The sequence below is a fragment of the Berghia stephanieae genome, chromosome 13 (genome assembly GCF_034508935.2).
Source record: "Berghia stephanieae isolate SIO BIC M18660-M18661 chromosome 13, UCSD_Bste_1.3, whole genome shotgun sequence".
Taxonomy (NCBI): Eukaryota; Metazoa; Mollusca; class Gastropoda; order Nudibranchia; family Aeolidiidae; genus Berghia; species Berghia stephanieae.
This window is the reverse complement of record NC_088372.1, coordinates 7,529,666-7,552,165: the sequence shown is the minus strand read 5'-3', so window position 1 is coordinate 7,552,165 and position 22,500 is coordinate 7,529,666. Positions and strand designations below refer to the sequence as shown.

Here is a 22,500-nt window from a genome sequence, read left to right as displayed (position 1 = left end):
CAGTGTACTCAGTTTGAGATCACCTAAACGTCTCATCCAGACACAAGCACTAAGAGGAATACGCTCAAGTGTTTACAAATCACACGTTCTTAAAATAACAAAAATACAGAACGTAACAGAGAATTGATTTACAAGGAAAAATAATATCATCTCCCAAAACTTTAATTACACATTCAACTGTTGCCCTCTCAGCCAAGGACTCCGGCCATGTACAGGACAAAACCAAGTAATCTCATTCCACGACAAAGAAAGAAACAAGTTGGAAAACAGAGAAGAGGAGGATAGAAGACACAGTCCACTATGGGAGGTCAGGAACCCCACCCAGTCCTTCAAATGCCTCCTCCAGCACAACAGGTAATCCACTCGCGTCCTTCTGAAGACACTTGAGTGCGTCACTCTTCACTCGTCTTATTTTCTAAAATGCGTAATAGGGTTCAACAGTAGTGTCGAGCGGAAGTCTCGATGATACCTCAAGTCATCGGCCACCAACACTCAAAACTTCCCGATATCGATGACCAAGGAAAAGTCGGGAATTCCCGAGAAAAAGCACTTCAACTGAGCTTTGGATGGCTTTTTTGAATTAAAACTTAAAATACATTTAATAAATTCACTTTGTATAATAATAAAACATCGATAGCTATAACCATTTTGATCTATTTACGACGTTTGTGTTTTGTTAGCTGTTTAAAATATGATATAACGTCAATACCCAATACCAATGACTAGGTATTGAATGAAAGCACCGATGACTTGAGCGATGATTAATATATTATAAAACATTGAGCAAAAATTTTTTTTTTTAATATTTTGACTCACCGACTGTTAACTCGAATGGGGGTGAGGTGAAGGATTCTCTATAATCGAATTCCCCAACACAAGTGTAGTTGCCAGAACTAGCTTTTGTCGCTACTAAAAAAAGCATGTTATACTCAGAAACCAAAACGCCATCATGATACCACTTGACCCGGTAGTGGCTGTCAATGCTCCTAGGCACGAACCCCGCGGAGTACAGGCAGCTCATGCTTGTGAAATTGTTTTCTAGCGCCATATGCTTACCGTCAATCTCGACGCCTTGGATGTTTTCTGAAAGGTGTGGGGGAAATAATGAAAATTCGGTAAGAATGTTTTATATTATTAATAATGAATTAATGAGAGCAAAGCATTTTGTCACGTTGGACTGAATACTCTTTGAAGAAACCGTTCAAATTTCTTCTTCTTCTCATTCTTACTTTTTTATTATCGTCGTCGTCGTCCTCGTTCTCGGCTGCATCATCATCATCATTCTCATCATCATCATGATCATCATCAGCATCATCACCATCATCATCTTCATCATGATCATGATGATGATGATGATGATGATGATGATCATCATCATCATCATCATCATCATCATCATCATCATCATCATCATCATCATCATCATCATCGCCGTCGTCCTGGTCTTCTTCTTCTTCTTCTTCTTCTTCTTCTTCTTCTTCTTCTTCTTCTTCTTCTTCTTCTTCTTCTTCTTCTTCTTCTTCTTCTTCTTCTTCTACTACTACTACTACTACTACTACTACTACTACTACTACTGCTGCTGCTGCTGCTGCTGCTGCTGCTGCTGCTGCTACTACTCTATCTTATTCTCTACTACTACTACTTCTTCTTCTTCTTCTTCTTCTTCTTCTTCTTCTTCTCCTTCTTCTTCTTCTTCTTCTTCTCCTTCTTCTTCTTTTCTTCTTCTTCTTTCTTCTCTTCATCTTCTTTCTTACTTTCTATCTTCTATCTTCTACTACTACTACTACTACTACTATATATACTACTACTACTACTACTACTACTACTACTACTACTTACTACTACTACTACTATACTACTACTACTACTGCTGCTGCTGCTGCTGCTGCTGCTACTACTACTACTACTACTACTACTACTACTACTACTACTACTACTACTACTACTTCTTCTTCTTCTTCTTCTTCTTCTTCTTCTTCTACTTCTTCTTCTTCTTATTATTATTATTCTTTATCTCTTTTTAATTAAGTATGACTTGGTACCTATCCTTGGAAAGGCCAGTTAATTATCTCGTACAACACAAGGATACAACACCGTGAATAGCAGGTAATCCTTACATTACAATATATATTGATTGTCTTAAAGAGATTTGTAGAGAATAGACTCCTCTATCCGGCCAGCATTGGTCATAAACACCCTCCCTAAAAAATTCACCTCAAGACTTGTGAGCAAATTCTCAACAGCTGATTTCACTTCGTTGTTGACCTCGAACCGTTGTTCCCCCCGACGTGTGCATCAGAGGTCCAAACAGAAATAATACTTCGGATGGTGCCAGATCAAGGTTACAAGCAGATGTCGTATCCCTTCCCATTCATGAGATGTCAGTCAGTGTTTGCGATATGCGGTGTTGAGTTGTCATGTTTATAAACAACGCCCTTGCTTCACCGCCCCTGTCTCTTTCGCTGCACAGCCTCCCTAATCTTAATCAATGTGTTGCAATATCTCGCTGAATGTATTGTCCGATCTCCTTTTAAACAGTCCAATATAATAACACACTTAGAATACCAGAACACAATGGCATTAATCAATTTTTTTTTGCTGCATGTTGCACCTTGAATTTCTTTTCTGGCGGTGGAGACGGATGTTTCCAGATCATAGAGTCCCTATTTGATTCTGGTGTTCTGTGGCGAACTCATTTCTCATTATCGGTGATCGTTGTCAATAAAGCATTTATGTCTGCTGACCCGCTAGACCCCCTTGGCAATTGACTTTCATCATTGGAGCAAGCGTGGAACGAGATTTTGAGTCACGTGTTCACGCTGATCCCTATGGCCATCTGTCAGCTGTTTTGGGACCCATCGGGGTGACGCTTTTTGTATTCTACATATTTCCGTATTCTATGAACGACAAATTTGGAAATTCAAATTCGAAAGGAGGTGAATTTTTTAGGGAGGGTTTTATTGACCAACGCTGGCCGGATAGAGGAGTCAGAATAAGAATATAGATCCTACATGTGATCATCCCCAGTCACTTTTTGTTTGACGCAAGTTCTCTATCAGCTGCGCTATTCTCTACAAATCTCTTTAAGACAATCAATATATATTGTGATGTAAAGATTGCCTGCTATTCACGGTGTTGTATCCTTGTGTTGTACGAGATAATTAATTTAAAGCCGCCTGTCTTCCGGAATAATATTTTTAACATGCTGAATGTTCTCTTGTGAGTGGGAAAAGACAATAACCTTCCTGTGCGTCTCTTATCCTGCATGTGAGATCGACCTCGTTGAAATTCCTTATACCAGTCAGTTACCTGCTTCAATGTCCGAACATTTTCCCCATAAACGACAACCAACTCTGAATGAATTTCCTAAAGGATGATTTTCCTTTTGCGTTCAGAAATCGTATTACCGCACGAACTTCTTCCTTTGACCACTTCAATCATGGTTGATCTTTTTTTTTGATGTAGAAAAAAAGATCCGTTGGTCATTTGTGCTCAAACGTTTAGCACTGATGCTCAATGAATTTCCAGTTTACAGATTTTAGATACAACATGTTATTCATTAGTTATGGCGTTACACATTAATTCTGGGACAGTCCTCGTACGCTCTGTGCATGCAATCTAATATGTTGTTGTTTTTTTCAACTAAGATAGATATCATTTTAACATAAACAGTAAATCGATTTATATCATTTTCAAAACTACGAGTATTTATACAAATTTGGTTGAAATCGAGACAGCATTAAATATTTATTTGAATAAAATCGTCCCATGTGTTGGACAACCTCTAGCAACACCCAACAATGTAGCGACACAGAATGAACAAAGAAAGAATGACTCGTATGGCAAAAGAAAAGTTTGTTGTGATCAAAATCTTGCATAGCTTAGTATCGATACTGACATACAAATAGCAGGACAAAGTCTCCCGACGCCGTCAAAACGAAGGCCTAGCAGCACGTGGTAAAACACGTGTACCTGTCTTTGACATCTCACCTTCTAAAGGAAAATATTGATAAATATAACCATAAAAATGTGATTGTCAAATGGCAAAAGAAACACATTATCATGAATACCCGATCGATCATGCATCAAATAATGTCTGGGTATCGATAGTCTATGGGGAAGAAAAGGAAAATTTGTCAATAATCAGTGTCAATCTATTTTAGACCACGGTGAAGTTTATTTTTAAAATCAAGAACTGGGGGTGCCTAAATGGGTCAATAAAATGGAGAAAACGTCGTTTGTTTAATTATTCTAAATCAGTGCGCTTGTGTGAACAAAACAAGAATCATTTACAACCTGACTTTCAGAATAATCTAACCATATATAATGACTTACTAAATTAAATTTTTATATGTACATATTTTTTAAACTGAAATTTCAATTTAAACAACAAAAACTGGAGATCAATTTTGTTCACAACGTTGTCCAACTGCTAGAGTTGATAACAGGCAATGAACGGCAGTCCAAATTATACAACTGTAAGGTTTCAATTCCCTGTTTGTTTTTTTATGCAAATGCCCTGTCAGCTTGAAAGATACATTTGCATAGGAAAGTCAAAAAGAATATGGTAAACAAGAAACTTTTTCCTTGGTTTTGAATACGAAATTTAAAAAGAAATAGGCAATGATCTTTTTATCTTGTCTATTATTTAATTTTCTAATTATTATTTTAAGTATATTTTATCCTTTTCTATAATTATAATTTATCAGTCGGATAAGAGTACTGATGAATCTATTTATGTAGCTGATTTGTAATGGTAGTAAAATTTGATAGATGGGATCATGTGATGTTGCAGAATATATTTTTAAAAACTGTATTGCATTGTTTCATTTGTCAGCTACATCATATTACAAAAAGCGGTGGCTCAATCGTACACTTTCTGCGCTTCATACGCAACTCAGCAATGCTTTAGCCCCTAGCTATCGATTAATCAAATACTCTGCTTATGTGTCACATTTCTTAAATCGAGTTCTTTTCTATTTAATCAGTTTCATCGCAAAGATGTTTGAACTGGTTATTCGTAAATTCAGCTTTTGTGTTCCATTTCTCGAATCGAATTCTTTTCTATCGAATCATTAGCAAAGTTTCTGCACTTTATGAACAAGACCATGCGCTTGTGTCAACCTGTTAATCGCAAATTCTGATTTTGTCTACCACTTCTCGAATCGAATTCGGAAGAAGCGAGGACGAGAGACGCATGCGCACAACCAACATGACGTTCTCTCTTTAATAACTTTTCCGCCGTGACGTCACAGACTATGGGTGACGTCCAATCAAGGGACGCTACTCTTCCGCTAATCTCATTCTCTATAGTCATGATCTCCTTAGGTATTTTCCTTAGAGTAAACAGTTTGAATTTATCACGGCCAACTTCAGTTTCCTGCCTAAGCAACGTGTAAACAAACGGTTGGTTGGAATCGCATGACATTACTAAGGCTCAATTGGATTCAGTAGTCTGATGTCACGCCGCCCGGCAACGGCGGCCATCTTGGTTCTAAACAAGGGAAATCATTACTTTTTATTCTTCAAGCTGGCTAGAACTTTTCATATATCTTGTGACCAGAATGTGTAAAAGTCAAAACATGATCAAATTTATGGGGTTTTTTTTTTCTCTGGATACGCTTTTATGCTCGCCGGAGAAATATTTCATACGGGCGTCCGCCATTGTTCCGATAGTTTAGAGACAGTTTTACTAAGTTACCATGCGTCATTAGGAAGGAGGTGACGTTACGACTGTTGAAGAGTATTGCAGCACAGGTCGAGTCATTTGAATTTAATAATAAAAATATCTGGGTCATATTTTGATGGCCTTTGGAGGTTTCATCATTCTATATCTTTCCTTTCATAGGAACCTTTTACTATTATGTTTTTTTACAATGAAATGAATGATATTAGATGTTAGTCTTTTAAAATATTTATTATGCATAAAGAGAGAGAGAGAGAGAGTGAGAGAGAGAGAGAGAGAGAGAGAGAGAGAGTGAGAGAGGGGGGAGGGGCAGGATGAGGGGAAGGGGAGGAGGTTGGCAATTTAGATCTGTGACACGACGCCATTACTACTTCCTGTTCGAGAAAAACCGTTATTTTGTGACAGGCTGACACGTTATTGTGTTTGTAATCGGATAAAGTAATCGTCGTAAAATTTGTTCAACTATCTTGTCGAATACCTTAAATATTACTGTCATTTATCGTATCTGGGCCGGTATGATATTTGTCTCTTCGGAGAATGTAGCCAAGAAGTTTCCATGTCTGTTGTATTATTCTATCACTGACAGGGTGTACTCTGCAACGGTAGTAGAGATCTTGGTTACTAAAGGGAAAAGACTTTTTCATTGTGAGCCGTATACCCCTAGATCTCAAAAAACTATTTCGTGTAGTTATGTGGTCTTGGGGTATGCCACTCCCTTTCGGATAGGAAGTTTTCCCGACGATTTTAAAAGCCAGGTACTCATTTTATACCTGGCTCGCTCGACACACTTCTGAGTTCATAGAAAAGGTCCTTTACTCACACTCTCTCGCCGTACTCAGGTATAAAATTAGTTCCTGGCTTTGAAAAAAGTCCATGTCGGGCAAACTTTGTTATATCGCCTCACAGGCGTCATGCCTCGTTCTACACATGGATGATATTGGTCCGAGACCTTTGTAAAGCGCTTTGAACATGTTTAGTGAATATTGCACTATATAAAAGCTAAACTTATAAATAAATGAAAATCAAGAAGAGACAAACCGTAAATTATTTCTGGAAAATATTCTGGATCTGATGCCACGCCGTCCCTTTCGCATACAAGAGCTTTGCCTTGCATCCAATTACCTACATAAAGTAACAAATAATAGCTCGTCGTTCGCTGTATTTCTTGTCCATCCAGCTTCCATACATACGGTGAATGGGCTCTCAAATACGATTTGCAACGCGTGTAAAAGCCCATGCCCAGTGCTATCTTTCCTTTTGGAAACCATTCAATGACGGGTCTGGTTACTGGGTCTGCAAAATAATGATGATGATGATGATGATGATAATAATGAATATAATGACAACAACAGTAAATATAATAATGGTTGATGATGATGATGATGATGATGATGATGATGATGATGATGATGATGATGATGATGATAATAATAATAATAATAATAAGAGTAATAATAATAATGATAATAATAATAATAATAATAATAATAATAATAATAATAATAATAATAATAATAATAATAATAATAATAATAATAATAATAATAATAATAATAATAATAATAATAATAATAATAATAATAATGGTAAAAATAATAATAACAATAATAATAATAATAATAATAATAATAATAATAATAATAATAATAATAATAATAGTAAATATCACTTGTGATAGTGCTTTACACCTTCTAAACAGGCACCAAGCGCTTTACATTGACATCAATTTAAATAAACAAATACACAAATAAAGAGATCATCAATTAATTACCTTTGAAGCAAATGGGGTATTTGTTTAGTTTTAAAAGATTGAAGAGATGAGGATGACCCATGGGATGATGGTAGGGAATTCCAACATTGAAGGGATAAGGATGACCTATGGGATAATGGCAGGGAATTCCAACATTGAAGGTATAAGGATGACCTATGGGATAATGGCAGGGAATTCCAACATTGAAGGGATAAGGATGACCTATGGAATCATGGCAGGGAATTCTAACATTCGAAGTATGCGGATGACCCATGGGATAATGGCAGGGAATTCCAACATTGAAGGGATAAGGACGACATATGTAATCATGGCAGGGAATTCCAACATTGGAAGTATGCGGATGACCTGAAGGGTTATGGATGACTTATGGGATGATGGTAGGGAATTCCAATATTGAAGGGATAAGGATGACCTATGGGATGATGGTAGGGAATTCCAACATTGAAGGGATAAGGATGACCTATGGAATAATGGCAGGGAATTCCAACATTCGAAGTATGCGGATGACCTGAAGGGATAATGATGACCTATGGGATGATGGTAGGGAATTCCAACATTGAAGGGATAAGGATGACCTATGGGATGATGGTAAGGAATTCCAACATTGAAGGGATAAGGATGACCTATGGGATAATGGCAGGGAATTCCAACATTGAAGGGATAAGGAAGACCTATGGAATAATGGTAGGGAATTCCAACATTCGAAGTATGCGGATTACCTATGGGATACTAGCAGGGAATTCCAACATTGAAGGGATAAGGATGACCTATGGAATAATGGCAGGGAATTCCAACATCGAAGGGATAAGGATGACCTATGGGATAATGGCAGGGAATTCCAACATTTAAGGGATAAGGATGACCTATGGAATAATGGTAGGGAATTCCAACATTCGAAGTATGCGGATTACCTATGGGATACTAGCAGGGAATTCCACATTGAAGGGATAAGGATGACCTATGGAATAATGGCAGGGAATTCCAACATTGGAAGTATGCGGATGACCTGAACGGATGTTGGATAATGATGACCTATGGGATGATGGTAGCGAATTCCAACATTGACGGGATAAGGATGACCTATGGGAAGATTGTAGGGAATTCCAACACTGAAGGGTGGCTAATTGAAACGATTGAGTGTCATCCTTACGAAATACCTTTGGTCTCACTAATTTGAGCTTATCACCACTCGATCTCAAAGTTCTTGTTTGAAGATATATATTAAAAGGTTGTTATTATATAACGGGGATCCATTGTGTATAGATCTATAGGCCAGGAGAGCAAATTTTATAAATTATTCGCTTCTCAACACGAAACCAGTGAAGCTCTTGAAGGAGGTAGTTTGCTGAAGAGAATTAGATTGTTTTAAAACAAGCCAAGGAGCATTATTCTGTACAACTTGAAGGCTCTCTGTATTTTTTTCTTCTGTCATGTTTACCAGGAATGAATTATAATAGTATAAGTTTCAAAGTACAAAAGATTTTTTTTGTTGGGATAAGGATTCTAATTTTACTAATTCTTCTGATTTCAAGTTTTGAACCCGAACGAGCCGAGTATGTTGTTTTTTTGTTCATTTTTTAAAAGCATTAATATATACAGTCCATAGCTTCTATGGGGCAATGTGAAGCAACGGTTTGGTCTTTGCTTAGTACCCGAAAGGTACCGAACCGAGTGCGTGGCCTTTAGCAAGTCACCTCGCCCTTGCAAAACAGCTGCTCTGCACTGCGGCCAACGCTTGGGTTATTCCAGTCTTCCATTGGAATAGACTTTAGAGACAAATTTCCCCTGTGAGATTAATAAAGAGAATTTTTTTCATTATTTATTTATTCTAGCACCTTGGAATCACTTACTGGATGTGATTGACAGATTGAATTTGGCTTCTCTTGTCGTATGATGGTCAACCTGAACCAAACACCTGCAAATATAAGGAATTACTCTAAAGTAAAAACAGTTGACGTACAATGGCTTTTATAGGGAATGAGATTAGCGGAAGAGTAGCGTCCCTTGATTGGACGTCACCCATAGTCTGTGACGTCACGGCGGAAAAGTTATTAGAGAGAGAACGTCATGTTGGTTGTGCGCATGCGCCTATTTCTTTTTTTACCGCCTGTTGGATAACGTACAGTCTGACCATGGCGTTTGTTAACGTATAGTCTGACACTGACAAAAAGATTACGTCAGAAGATAAATCTTTGACTATAAAAACAAATCGTGAGTTGTACGTTACGAATACTGTTACGGAAGCGGGCACTACAAAACGTCTTCGTAACTTGGATCCTAGACAACACTCAATCATGAGATTTAAAAGAGCTTGCAAACTGCGTAATGTAATGTAAATGTTGCTGCTCAAAGCTCGAAGAAATAGATAATAATGTGAAATCACAACCACATCTTCTCATTCATCTGTGGTGTTTCATTCATCCTATATTGTTGATAAAGGTGAAACGAAACGTTCATTTGATCTGTTTTAGTAATTAAATTGAAGCTTATATTCAATTTCACATTATTATTTATTGCAAACTGCGTGGTTTTTCAAAGATCACTGGACTCGGTGAAATCCCAGAGGATTGGAGAAAAACAAAGCTAGCTCCTATTTATAAAAAAATGATAAAGAACGATTACTTCAAAACATGGCCCATTATCTCTCACTTGTATATCAAGCAAGCTTATTGAGCACAGATAGATATGATATCCTACATGAACTCTAACATGGTTTTCGATCCTGGCCCTCATGTGAAACACAATCAACTTTATTGATGGCATTTTAAAGTCTCCTGAGAAGGGCCAACAATAGATGTACTTATAACGGAATTCTCCAAGGCCTTTGACAAAGGTTGACCACAACGTTGTGCGACAAGCTTTGACAATAAGGGTTAAATGGAAACATCAACAGATGGATTGACAACTTTCTGAAAGGCCGTACCAAATCAGTGAATCATCCAAGTCTTCCCCAGTTGAATTTGGTTTTCTTTAAGGCTCAGTTCTTGGTCCTACTCTTTTTCTATATTAACGAACTGGTAAATGCAATTGAATCTAAAGCTACACCTCCAAATGTATTTCGTCAACCCAGCTTCTAAAGTCTTCCTCTGCCCTAAGGACGGTTTTGTAGCCACCTTCAAGTTTAGTGACTGGACATTGGAGGACGATGTGATCGCTGGTCTCTGGAGCTGCCTGACATTTCTGGCAGGTATCACTGTTTCCAAGTTTCCATCTGCACATATTTGATGCAGTTCTGCCATGTCCAGTTAAGAGGCGGTTTGAGGAAATCCAGTATTTCCTGGCGTTATTGAATGCAGGCACTCTTTTGGTTGGATCTTTAATGATGTTTCCTCCTTTTGGTGTTTCCTTGTTCCACATTTCTCTCCAGTTTTCCTCCACACTGAAGTCTGCCATTTTTGTTAGGTGGAAAGGTCTTCTTGATTTAAGTCTAGTTGTTGAAGGTGCTCACTTTACGATTGATTTTATGGGAATGTTGTCTGTGGCTTCGTCAATTCTTGCATGCATCCTTTGATTAGCATCTTGTCGTCTTAAACTTGGTGGTGCAATGCCGCTCAGTGTTGGGAGCCACTGAGTTGGAGTTGACTTGAGGCATCCTGTTACAATTCTCATTGATTCTCTTAATCTGATGTCAATGCGATTTACATGTGGGCTCCTCATCCAAACAGGGGCACAGTATTCTCCCACTCTATAGCACAGTGCCAAAGCAGACGTTCTCAGCACCTGAGGTAGTTGCGAGTTTTCTCACCAGTCTGTTTCTTTTTGCGATTTTATTTGCTGTTCCTTCAATGTGTTTGCGATAATTTAGTTGTCTGTCCAATGTAATGCCAAGGTATTTAGGATTGGGGTCTGGGGGTAGTATTGAGTTACTGGCTGTGATCTTCAGTTTTTTTGTTGCCTCTCGATTATTCAAGTGGAAGTTTGTGGATACTGATTTGGTGGTATTCATTTTTAGGTACCATCTATCAAAATAATGTCTCAGGCCGGTGTCGTCTTTGCTTAGAGCTTCTTCAGTCTCTCTCCAGTTTTTCGATTGATAGGCTTAGGCCCAGTCATCAGCGTATCCAAGTTTGAGTGCTTCGCAGTTTGGCATGTCGGAGATATAAACATTGAAGAAAGTTGTTGCCAATTTTGAGCCTTGTGGTACCCCATTTTTACTTTTGCGTATTTTGCTTTTGTTTTCTCCCAATATGAAATGGAATTGTCTTGTGCCAGTCATGGTAGACAGCAGTTTGAGCGTCTTTCTACCAGGAATTATTTTTGAGAGCTTTAACATATGTCCGCCTGTCCAAACAGTATCGTAGGCTTCAAATAAGTCTATTAGGACTGCACCAGTCTTCTTTTTGTTCTCAAAGCCTGCTTCAATGTATGAGGTCAGTGCAAGGACCTGTTCACTTGTGCTTCTTTGTGGTCTAAAGCCCGCTTGTTCTGGTGGTATGCAGGGATTTACATATCGGGTAATTCGCTCTTGTACGATTCTTTCCAGGAGCTTGTATAAGCACCAAAGTAGAGATATTGGTCTATAGCTGGATGGTTCAGTGATTGGTTTGCCTGGTTTTAATATGGCGATTACTTTGGCATGTTTCCAAATTTGTGGATATGTGCCTTTTTCCATGATGTCTGTCATAGTATTTACCAGCCAGTCTATTGTTTAGTAAATAGTAAATAATGAATTTATATAGCGTCTAAACATCCACGTTAATCGTGCTCTGCGGCGCTTTACATAATAAAAATAAAAATGTTTAAAAACAACACAATTAAAAATCACGACACTACATGGTACATAATAAGCATGCATACAAAAAAACAAAATCAAAGCAACATCTATTTTATGAAAAACAAGCCTTCCGGAACAACTCAGTCTTCAGACATTTCCTGAAGGATGATAAATTTGTCCGAGGACTCAGTGCGTTCCATAGGCGTGGAGCTATGAATGAAAAGGCTTTTTCACCAAAAGTGGATTTTGAGGTGGTAACTTTTAGAAGTTGGGACTGAGATGATCTTAAATTTCGAGTGGGTTCATATCTTTTAATCAGTTCCTGCAAATATTCAGGTGCCAATCTATCCAGACATCTAAAAACATAGCACAATATTTTAAATTCTATCCTATACTTCACAGGAAGCCAGTGCGATTCCCGGAGAACTGGTGTTATATGATCTCTTTTTTTTCGTTAACTTTATAAGTCTAGCCGCTTTATTTTGAATTTTTTGTAGTTGATGAGTTAAACTACTTTGACAGCCAATGAGAAGGGAAATTGCAATAATCTAATCTGCCAGTAATAAACGAATTAACAAGCATCTTTGTAATATCTTCATCAATATAATGTCTGATTCCTCCAATGTTTCTAATGTGATAGTTACAACATTGGCATATATTTTAAACATGATCTTCCATGGATAACCCTTGATCTAAATACACCCCAAGATTTCTCACACAAGAACTAGGTTTAGTAACATTTTCACCCACTAGTATCTCATTTGTAGATATTTTTTAGAGTTGATACCTATTTCCAAAAATTATCATTTCCGTCTTGTCATCATTAAATTTAAGTTTGTTTAGTTTCATTCAATCCTTTATGTTAGCAATGCAATTTTCCATAACAGATACTTATGACAGCTCTGAATCATTATTGAGTTTTGCATACAGCTGAGTGTCATCAGCATAAAAATGAAAATCAATGGGAAAAGTGGATAAGATATGAGAAAGGGGAGCAGTATACATTGTAAAAAGGAGGCGGCCGAGAATAGATCCCTGAGGCACTCTACACGTTAATATAGATGGAGTTGATACATGGTTTTCTATAATTACTGACGGAGTTCTTTCAAATAAATATTCCTTTAACCAGTCCAAAGCTGTGCCACTGATATAAAATTGATCACGTAGTCTAGTCAAAAGTAAATTTTGATCAAATGCCGCACTTAAATCTAGTAAAACAAGCATCGCAGCACTTTTATTATCTATATCATTTACGATATCATTAAAATCTTTAAGTAATGCCGTTTCCGTGCTATGGGAGGCTTTGTAGGTAGATTGAAATTTAACATTTAAGGCATTCGTCTCTAGATGGTTAATAATACGAGCAGCAACAACTTTTTCGATTAATTTTGAAATGAAATTTAAATTTGACACAGGTCGAAAATTTTTTAACTCATTGCAGTCAAGATTTGCTTTTTCTTCAGGGGTCTAACCAAGGCATGTTTCAGCATATTTTGAAAATCGGGCAACGTTAGACTTTCATTTACGATAGATGCAATTGCTGGAGCAAGATACTTTGAACATGATTTTATGAGCCAAGTTGGTGTTTTTTCTAGCGGGCATCATTTATTAGGCATATCTGACAAAATATTTTAACTTCCTCTATTGCTACGGGTTCAAACGACGTTAACATTTTATAACGGGTGTTCATAGATTTAGTTGGTCGTGTCGTGCAGGTAAGTGTTGTATCCTCCTGTAGTGTCTCTTCCGTTGATGTTGATCTTCCAGGCGATGTCACGTGCCTTGTCATTGTTGTTGTGTTCATTGGTGAAGTCATGCTTGTTGTTTCAACTCGTGATGTTGTGCTGGGATGTAGATTTGTGTGGCTGTCGGTGTCTAGTTCCTGTCGGATGTTGGAAATTTTCTCAATGAAAAAGGTGTTGAATTTGTCACAGAGTTCTTTTGGAGATGTATTTGTAGGTAGATTATTTGTATTCGACAGTATTATAAAGCTTTTTCGAGTCAAGTTTGCTTTTTATCAGAGTGTCCTTCACATATTGCCGCTTGGTACTGACTATTAGTTGATTGGTATAATTTTTGGCTTTTTTATATATTTGCTTGTGAATTTCAAGTCCAGACTTACGCCAAATACCTTCCTTATGACGTCTGTCATGTTTGGCTTGGCGGATTTCAGCAGTAAACCATTTGGAATTTGGTCTTAGGACGATCGTTCTGGACTTGTGGGGCGCATGATTTTCCAGACAATTATTGAGTGATGTGTAGAGGAGATCTAATTTCTCTGTGACGCCGTGTGTATTAATAACGTTATTATTTATGTCCCGAATTTGGTCCAGTTATTTGGTGTGGTTTATGTCTTCGTTTTTCTATAGCGGACTGTACGCCGATTTGAAATTGAGACAGGGACATTGATCTTAAAAAATACTGGGTCGTGGTCTGAAATGTCTGGGCTTCCGATCCTGATCTCACGAGTGGGAGTATCTATGGACCGTGTGATAACGAGATCGAGGGTGTGTCCACCCTCGTGAGTTGGTCCTTGGACATTTTGTTTGAGATTAAATATTTCAAGAAGTTTGGTGAAGTTGTCCGAAATCTCGGGATGAAAATTAAAATCGCCTAGAATAATAATTTCTCCATTCTCGGTGTTTTTTGCGTGGAGAAAGTCTTCAAATTCTTTTATAAAAGTTGTATTGGTGCTCTTGTTTTTAGTTGATGGTGGTGGTCTGTAAATGGTTACGACGTTAAAATGTCTGTTATTATGACTAAAATGAATTTCGATGCATTCAAATGAGTCGTAGTTTTGTTTTTCTCGTTTGATAATATTCAATAGGTCTCTAAAAACACACATCAAACCACCTCCACGCGTTGATCTCTATTTTCTTGATGATATGAATAGCCGCTGGGGATTACCTCGTTTATGGTTATAGTGTCAGAAGATGTTAGCCAAGTCTCTGTAATAAAGAATAAATCCAATTTGTTTTTGACGATAAAATCATTTATTAACACAGCTTTATTCGCACAGAGCGGGCATTCAGGAGAGCACATTTCAAATTGTTTTCGTCATCTGTACTCCTTTGTTGTTGTTGTTGTTGTTGTTGTTGTTGTTGTTGTTGTCGCCGCCGCTGTTGCCGTAAAGTAATAAGATTGGATGGGGGTGGTGATGCTGATGATAACGACGATGGTGATGGTGGTCCTGGTGGCAACGATATGGAAGATTACAGCGGTGACGATGGTGGTGGTGCTGACGATAACGACGACGACAACGACAATGGCAATGATCGTGGTTTTAAATCAATTGTTGTGTATGTGGGTGGGGGTCGTGATGGTTTGTAATGGTGGGGGCGATGTGGTCTGTGGCCAGTGAACACTGGTATCGCCCTTTGTTTTCTTGTTCCACCCCGTTGGTGTGAATTTGACTCAATGAGACGTTGGTTGTTGACGGCATTGATAATAAAATAAAAATAAAATTTTTTTTAATGTTTTTGGTCCAAAGTTAGTAATCACGTCGGGGTATATTCCATCAATGCCAGCAGCTTTGCAATTTATTTTCTTTATAGCTCCTTGCATTTCATTAATCGTTATTGGGACACTTAAAAACATGTTATGGCCAGGCAAAGTTTTCAGGGTCTTTTAATATTCTTTTCTTATTTCTTTTCCAAATTGATGATTTGGGATGTGTTGTCCCTGTTGTTTAATTTCTTTGGCAATTTCGTCAGCTGTAATCTGGGGTGCTGATTTTGTTTGACAAGCTTCGTGGTTTAGCCTCTTGAGGGTTTGCCATGTATTGCGGCTGGAGTGACTGAGGTCAAAGTTTTCAACAATTTCTACCCATCTCTCTTTTCGGCTTTCATGTAGTGTGTTTAGTAGTTCTTCTCCAGCCTGTTCATCGTGTGTCTCCTCATATTTTGTTAAATCTCCCTATATTCTCAAATTTTGGGGGGGATCCTTTTGCAGGTTTTGTCAATTTCATCAGCGAAAACTTTCCATTTTGCTTTTCGGAAATTCCACCTTGGTATGGGCAGGGTTTGGGATGATTGGGATTTGGATTCCAGTTCTAACAAGGACTGGACGATGTTGACTGTGAGTAAAATCTCCCAGGATTTCTCTTCAAGGAATTTGACTTCAGCGAATTTCCATTTGGGTCCTTTGTTACAAACACGAGGTCTGGGTATAGTCTTTGCACCAACGGCCGATCCTAGAGTTCATTTGTCTTTGGGGTTGTAAATGTGTGTTAGGTCATTAAGGTCTCCTGAGTAGGATCATCACGTTGCCGTCGTACAGGAGCTTGTGCGCTGCCATGACCCTGAAGGTGATACCAGCCTAGATCCAATCCTGCTGGAACAGCTGAAGATGAGTAGCCAGACCAAGAATGATCTAAACCGGCGTCCAGACAAGGTTCTTCCTTCTCCTGGACCCACACCTCAAACTCAATGAAAATGAAAAATAGGAAAAGATACCATGCTGGCTCGGTCGTCGTCCAGTACAAAAAGGACCGCGTGTCAAACGTAAGAAGTCCGATTGACATGACAAATGAGCTAGACTCCAACGTTGAAAACAGTCTCACTATAGGCACAAACATTAAAATACTTTCCCTGAATATAGAAGGAATATCAATGGCTAACTGTGATTACCTATCACATATACTCAAAAAGTATGATGTTGACATTGTCCTCCTCCAGGAAACTCCTCTCGATGACACTGCCCCTCCCTCACGATACAACATTCAGGGATATCACCTAATAAACAAACAGCACCACAGGCAATACGGCATCATCACTTATGCTAGAGCAGCAGCCAAAGTCACTGACCTAGGAGGCAGCACAGAAAACAACGACACACAAAGAATCACTATTAAATGTGGTGACACTGAAATTACTAATGTATACAAAGCACCAAATCTTAACTGGACCTCTTACCCAAAAGACAAAATAAATCATCCATCCATAATCATGGGAGACTTCAACAGCCACCATTCCGAATAGGGTTACAACAAAAATTGTTGCTTGGTGCTCAGTTGCCACTGTTTGTCAATTTTCGTCACTCATTATTTTATTTTTATCATTTGCTGTTATTTATAATTTTGTCCACTGTCGTCATTGTTATTTTTATTTATAATTCTTCTCAATATGAACAAATATAAGGTTTTCGCGCCTTTTGACGTTTTGAGTATTTGCAGAATTATTCATTATTCATGTTCATGCGTAGAGGTTTAAACCCTGACTATGATGTAGTTTTAACTATATCCTAGATATATCATTATAAAAATGTATTTTTTGTGCTATGTTTTATATATTCTATTCTTGAAAATTTTCGACCCATCGTTTATTTTACTGCATTATCCTTGTTACATTTTCGTTAGTAAACGCTCCAGAAATATAAGTTTTGATTTTTCAATTTAGGTTATTTTTTATTCGTGTTTAAATTATCTTTAGTTCGTAGCCCTATTGCGTTTGTAGGGATTATACTCCTACTTGTATAATTCATTATATTCAATAATTTATCATTTCATATCCCTTTATTTTTCAAGTTAAATGCATCATTAGTCTATCACTTTAATGAATGTTTACTTCAATGTCATAATGAGTAATATTAATTTCATGTTGTAACGTACTACTTTTGTTTATTTTTCTTCAACTATTTTTCCATTTGATTATGATTTAATTGACATAATATGTGGAGACACTCTTTGTAATCACATATTACATATTATTACATATTATTATTTTCATTGATGTGTCATTTGAAAAACAAATTGGATCCATTCGACGGTTCCTTTCTGGGGATGCTACCAAGAAACGTGTCTCTTTTCTCGTTTCTCTTTTATTTTCAAATCTGAATTACTGTAATGCTTTGTTGTTTGATGTCTCGGAAAATATGCTCAGGCGGCTGCAGACGGTCCAAAATAATGCTGCCAGATTGATCTTTCGAAGGCAAAGATTACACTGGCTGCCTGTTGAGAAAAGGGTCAAATTCAAAGCACGTGTCTTAGTTTATCGTTGTTTGGAAAACACTGCCCCTCCCTACCTCACAGAAGTCCTCAAGAAATATTCGACTGGTACAGAAACACAGAAAGCAAACAACGACAAAATGCCATCATTTTTTATATCTGTAATTTCTACCCTTCAATCACCAATACCCTACTCCTCAAAGCACCACAATTCGCGACAACATCACCGAAGAAGAAATCCATATATATATATATATATATATATATATATATATATATATATATATATATATATCTGTGTGTGTGTGTGTGTGTGTGTGTTATTTTAGAATCAAGTTTTTTCAAGACCAAATTTTAAAATGCGTGTTTTTTTTCAGCGTATGGCAGTGAACTGGTTGACCTGTGGAAATGAGCATGACGCTATATATAATCCTGTATTACTTCATTCAACATGGCCTACTTGTATACTCCAGAGTCTTGAATTTGAGCATAATTAATCTGTAAGTGGTTTGTTGTCTCAGGCAATTTCACTCCATCTTTAAACCACGCTATATAGCCTCCGTAACAGTACATAGACACAGTCTGCCACGGGGTAGCTTCAGGATAGTAATAGCCCAAAGTTATATCTACGTGCTCTGTTACAGCTGTCATATCTGAAAAGGAAATGTTACATTAGAATGATTGTGCGGCTGTGTGATCTTGTGCTATGACACTCGCTTTCGGATCGGGCGGAATGGCCTGGGTTCGAGCCTCGCTCGCTCGGCGCATAGTTGAGTCCTTGGAAAAGGCTCTTTACTCACATTCTCTCACCGTACTCAGTTGTAAAATGAGAACCTGGCCCTTAACAGCGTTGTCTCTGTCCGAAAAAAAATTAAAATATCGCCTATCTGGAGTCATGTCCCGTCCTATATGTTAAATGTTGCTGTTGACCTGGGACCCCTTGTAAAGACCTTTGAGCACATTTAGTGGATATTGCGCTATATGAAAAAAGCTCAAAAGCTCAATTAACAAATTATGGAACAGACACTGGTGTAAGATAACGGTCCTAGCTCACTTTGCGGCACTGCACTGCGGCTAACGTCTGGGTTATTTCAGTCTTCCCTTGGAATAGACCCGAAAGACACATTTCCCCTTGGGGATGAATAAAGGGGATTATATTTTTGTTCCTCGTCTTTGACCTTCCACCGTGCCTTGTGAGGACGAGAGAAGCATGCGCACAACCAACATGACGTTCTCTCTCTAATAACGTTTCCGCCGGTGACGTCACAAACTATGGGGGACGTCCAATCAAGGGACGCTACTCTTCCGCTAATCTCATTCCCTATTACATTTCTTACACCAGCTGCCATGTTTTACCAGATGTCCAAATTATGCAAGTTTCCGTCTTAGAAAAAAAGTGTCGGACAATTTACAAAGAAAAAGTAAAATTAAAAAATATCCAAAAAATGTTCAAACTTCAGACGGATTCATTGATTTTAAATTTTGTTTTTGTTTTTGTAATTTTTAAAAAAAATTTTTTTAGTTTTATATTTTGTTGTTTTTTTTTTGTTTTTTTTTTTTGTTCTTCTTGTCTTTATTTTTTTTTCAGTTCTTTCCGGTACTGTGCGGCTATGTGGTCTAGTGGATCGGAAGGTCCTGGGTTTTAACCTCGCTCGGCACATAGGTGAGTCCTTAGAAAAGGCTTTTTACTCACATTCTCTCACCGTACTCAGGTGTAAAATGAGTACCTGGTCGTTAACAGCCTTGTCTCTGTCCGAAAAAAGATTGCAATATCGCCTAACAGGAGTCATGTCTTATCCTAAATGTTAAATGTTGCTGTTGGACAGGGACCCCTTGTAAAGAGCTTTGAGCACGTTTAGTGGATATTGCTCTATATAAAAGCTCAATTTCTTTTAAGTAGTCATAAAAATGGCTGGCTAAAAACAATAAACAAAGACCTGGTTGCGTGACGTCAAAGTCGTGCTATCTATAGAAGTAACAAAGTTGACGTCACTCAGCTCATTGTTATTGCTTTTAGCCAGCCATCATCAAACGATAATCCAGACTATCGGGAGTCCCGATAGCTCAGTTGGTAGAGCACTGGCTTCAGACGCAAAGTGACCGAGATCGATCCCTGTTGCAGTCGAGCTTTTTTTTTCTGACCCCCCCCCCCCCCCGCCCCCTCTCCTGACCATGAGTAGCTGAGTGTGTTAGATTTGGTGGAAAGTACTTTGCGATAGACTAGCGTCCTATCCAAAGGATAGCAGCAAGCAATTGCTATTGTCCGTTTCACGCTTTAGAAACCGGGATCAACTCCAGCTCCATGGGTCCAATGGCTCTGAAGAACTTCATGTATCAGACTATCAACGGTTAAGGTCCCACATTGTGTTATGTGTTGGTACCGTCTATACGGCTGGTGGATGTTATGATTTTTATAGCTAAACGCATAGCATCAATAGTACAGTCTTGTGGTCTAGTAATGTGACACTCTCCTGTGGACAGGAAGGTCCATGATTCGAGGTCCACTCTGAGCAGCGCATAGTTAAGTCCTGGTAAAATACACTATATTGATTTCATCTCATCGTACTAAATTAAATGTGAGATAACTCTACATGGCCGTTTATAGGGAATGAGATTAGTGGAAGAGTAGCGTCCCTTGATTGGACGTCACCTTACAAAGAGAACGTCAATGTGTCTCAAGCCGCTTTCACCGGAAGCGAGGACGAGAGACGCATGCGCACAACCAACATGACGTTCTTTCTCTAATAACTTTCCGCCGGTGACGTCACAGACTATGGGTGACGTCACATCAAGGGACGCTACTCTTCCGCTAATATCATTCCCTATAGCGTTTACTCTGTCGGCAAAAATTGTAATGTCGCCTAACAGCCACCGTGTCTCGCCCTGCATGTTAATTGTTGTTGTTGGCTTGGAACCATTTGTAAAGGGAAAGGAAATATGTTGACTTCACCTGGGTCGAATGGTCCCTTTGCAACTGTTCTACCAACAACAACAACAACAACATAATAATAATAATAATAATAATAATAATAATAATAATAATAATAATAATAATAATAATAATAATAATAATAATAATAATAATAATAATTATTATTATTATTATTATTATTATTATTATTATTATTATTATTATTATTATTATTATTATTATTATTATTATTATTATTAATATGAATGATGATGATGATGATGATGATGATGATGATGATGATGATGATGATGATGATGATGATGATGATGATGATGATGATGATGATGATGATGAATGTATTTTTTAATTGAGCTTTTATATAGTGCAATATCCACTAAATGTACTCAAAGCGCTTTTGATTTATTAAACTGACACTGACAGAAGGGACTATTGAATCGTGTACAAGACAGAATATAATTCAAATGACAACCCCATTGTTATAATGACATAGATGGCTTACTTCTGCATCCCCACAGGGAAGGTGTGTACCCCTGTTCACAAAGACACGTGCCGTTATCACAAATCCCCTGTGAGTTATCATCCTTCAGACACGTGTAATTGTTCAATTGGTTACAAAACATCCCGGATGTGACGTGGACCAGTCCTGAAAGAAAAAGAAGAAGAAACACTGAAAGAATGTATTCACTTATCGGCTGATATCGTAGCCATCGTAAACTCATAGCCTGACACTGACCAAAAGATGACGTCAAAAGACAAGTCTTTGGCCAGAAAAGAAAACAAATCGTGAGTTGTACTTAATAGTTCAACCAATGGAACCACTTGTTTCCTTGAGCTCTACTAACGATAACTCACTGGACGGTGGACAAATCTAAAAAATGACGTTAAACTATAGATAGAATGCGCTTGGCCAAGGAGTTCACAACATTGCCATCCGGAAGTATAACGGACCAACACACAAACTCTGTGTAACCATGAACTTTCATAGTCTGGTTAATACAGTTTAGTGAGAACAACTCACAAACGCGGATGGCAAAAACAATAACAAAGGCCTGAGTGACGGCATCTGCATACTATCTATAAGTCCTTGTGGATTCTAGTGTCAGGCTAATCTATGTTAACGATAGCTACGGTGATATCCGATGAGCTTAAATTGACGTGTAGCTATTTGCAGTTCACAGGTCAAATAACCCAATATGGGTGAATAGGGAATGAGATTAGCGGAAGAGTAGCGTCCCTTGATTGAACCTCACCTTACAGAGAGAACGTCAAATTGGTTTTGCGCATGCGTCTCCCTCGTCCTCGCTTTCGGTGAAGTGTCCCATGCCGCTTTCACCGGAAGCGAGGACGAGAGACGTATGCGCACAACCAACATGACGTTCTCTCTCTAATCACTTTTCCGCCGTTGACGTCCAATCAAGGGACGCCACTCTTCCGCTAATCTCATTCCCTA

At 38.1% G+C, this 22,500-nt stretch overlaps 2 protein-coding genes across 2 annotated transcripts in view; both read right to left on the bottom strand.

The window, feature by feature from the left end:
* LOC144958982 (uncharacterized) overlaps positions 1–6,330 on the bottom strand; it is a 96,178-nt gene extending 89,848 nt beyond the window's left edge. The window contains exons 1-2 of the mRNA XM_078891282.1: positions 6,177–6,330; positions 817–1,083 (exon numbers count right to left, since the gene is read on the bottom strand). Of these exons, the coding sequence (XP_078747408.1) occupies positions 817–1,083; positions 6,177–6,330 (421 nt within the window). The remainder of the gene's footprint in view (positions 1–816; positions 1,084–6,176) is intronic.
* The window catches only part of LOC144958825 (uncharacterized), a 29,519-nt gene continuing 10,468 nt past the window's right edge, over positions 3,450–22,500 (bottom strand). The window contains exons 3-6 of the mRNA XM_078891044.1: positions 21,550–21,693; positions 18,576–18,768; positions 9,308–9,372; positions 3,450–6,979 (exon numbers count right to left, since the gene is read on the bottom strand). Coding sequence (XP_078747170.1) covers positions 6,675–6,979; positions 9,308–9,372; positions 18,576–18,768; positions 21,550–21,693 — 707 coding nt within the window. The 3' untranslated portion in view covers positions 3,450–6,674. The remainder of the gene's footprint in view (positions 6,980–9,307; positions 9,373–18,575; positions 18,769–21,549; positions 21,694–22,500) is intronic.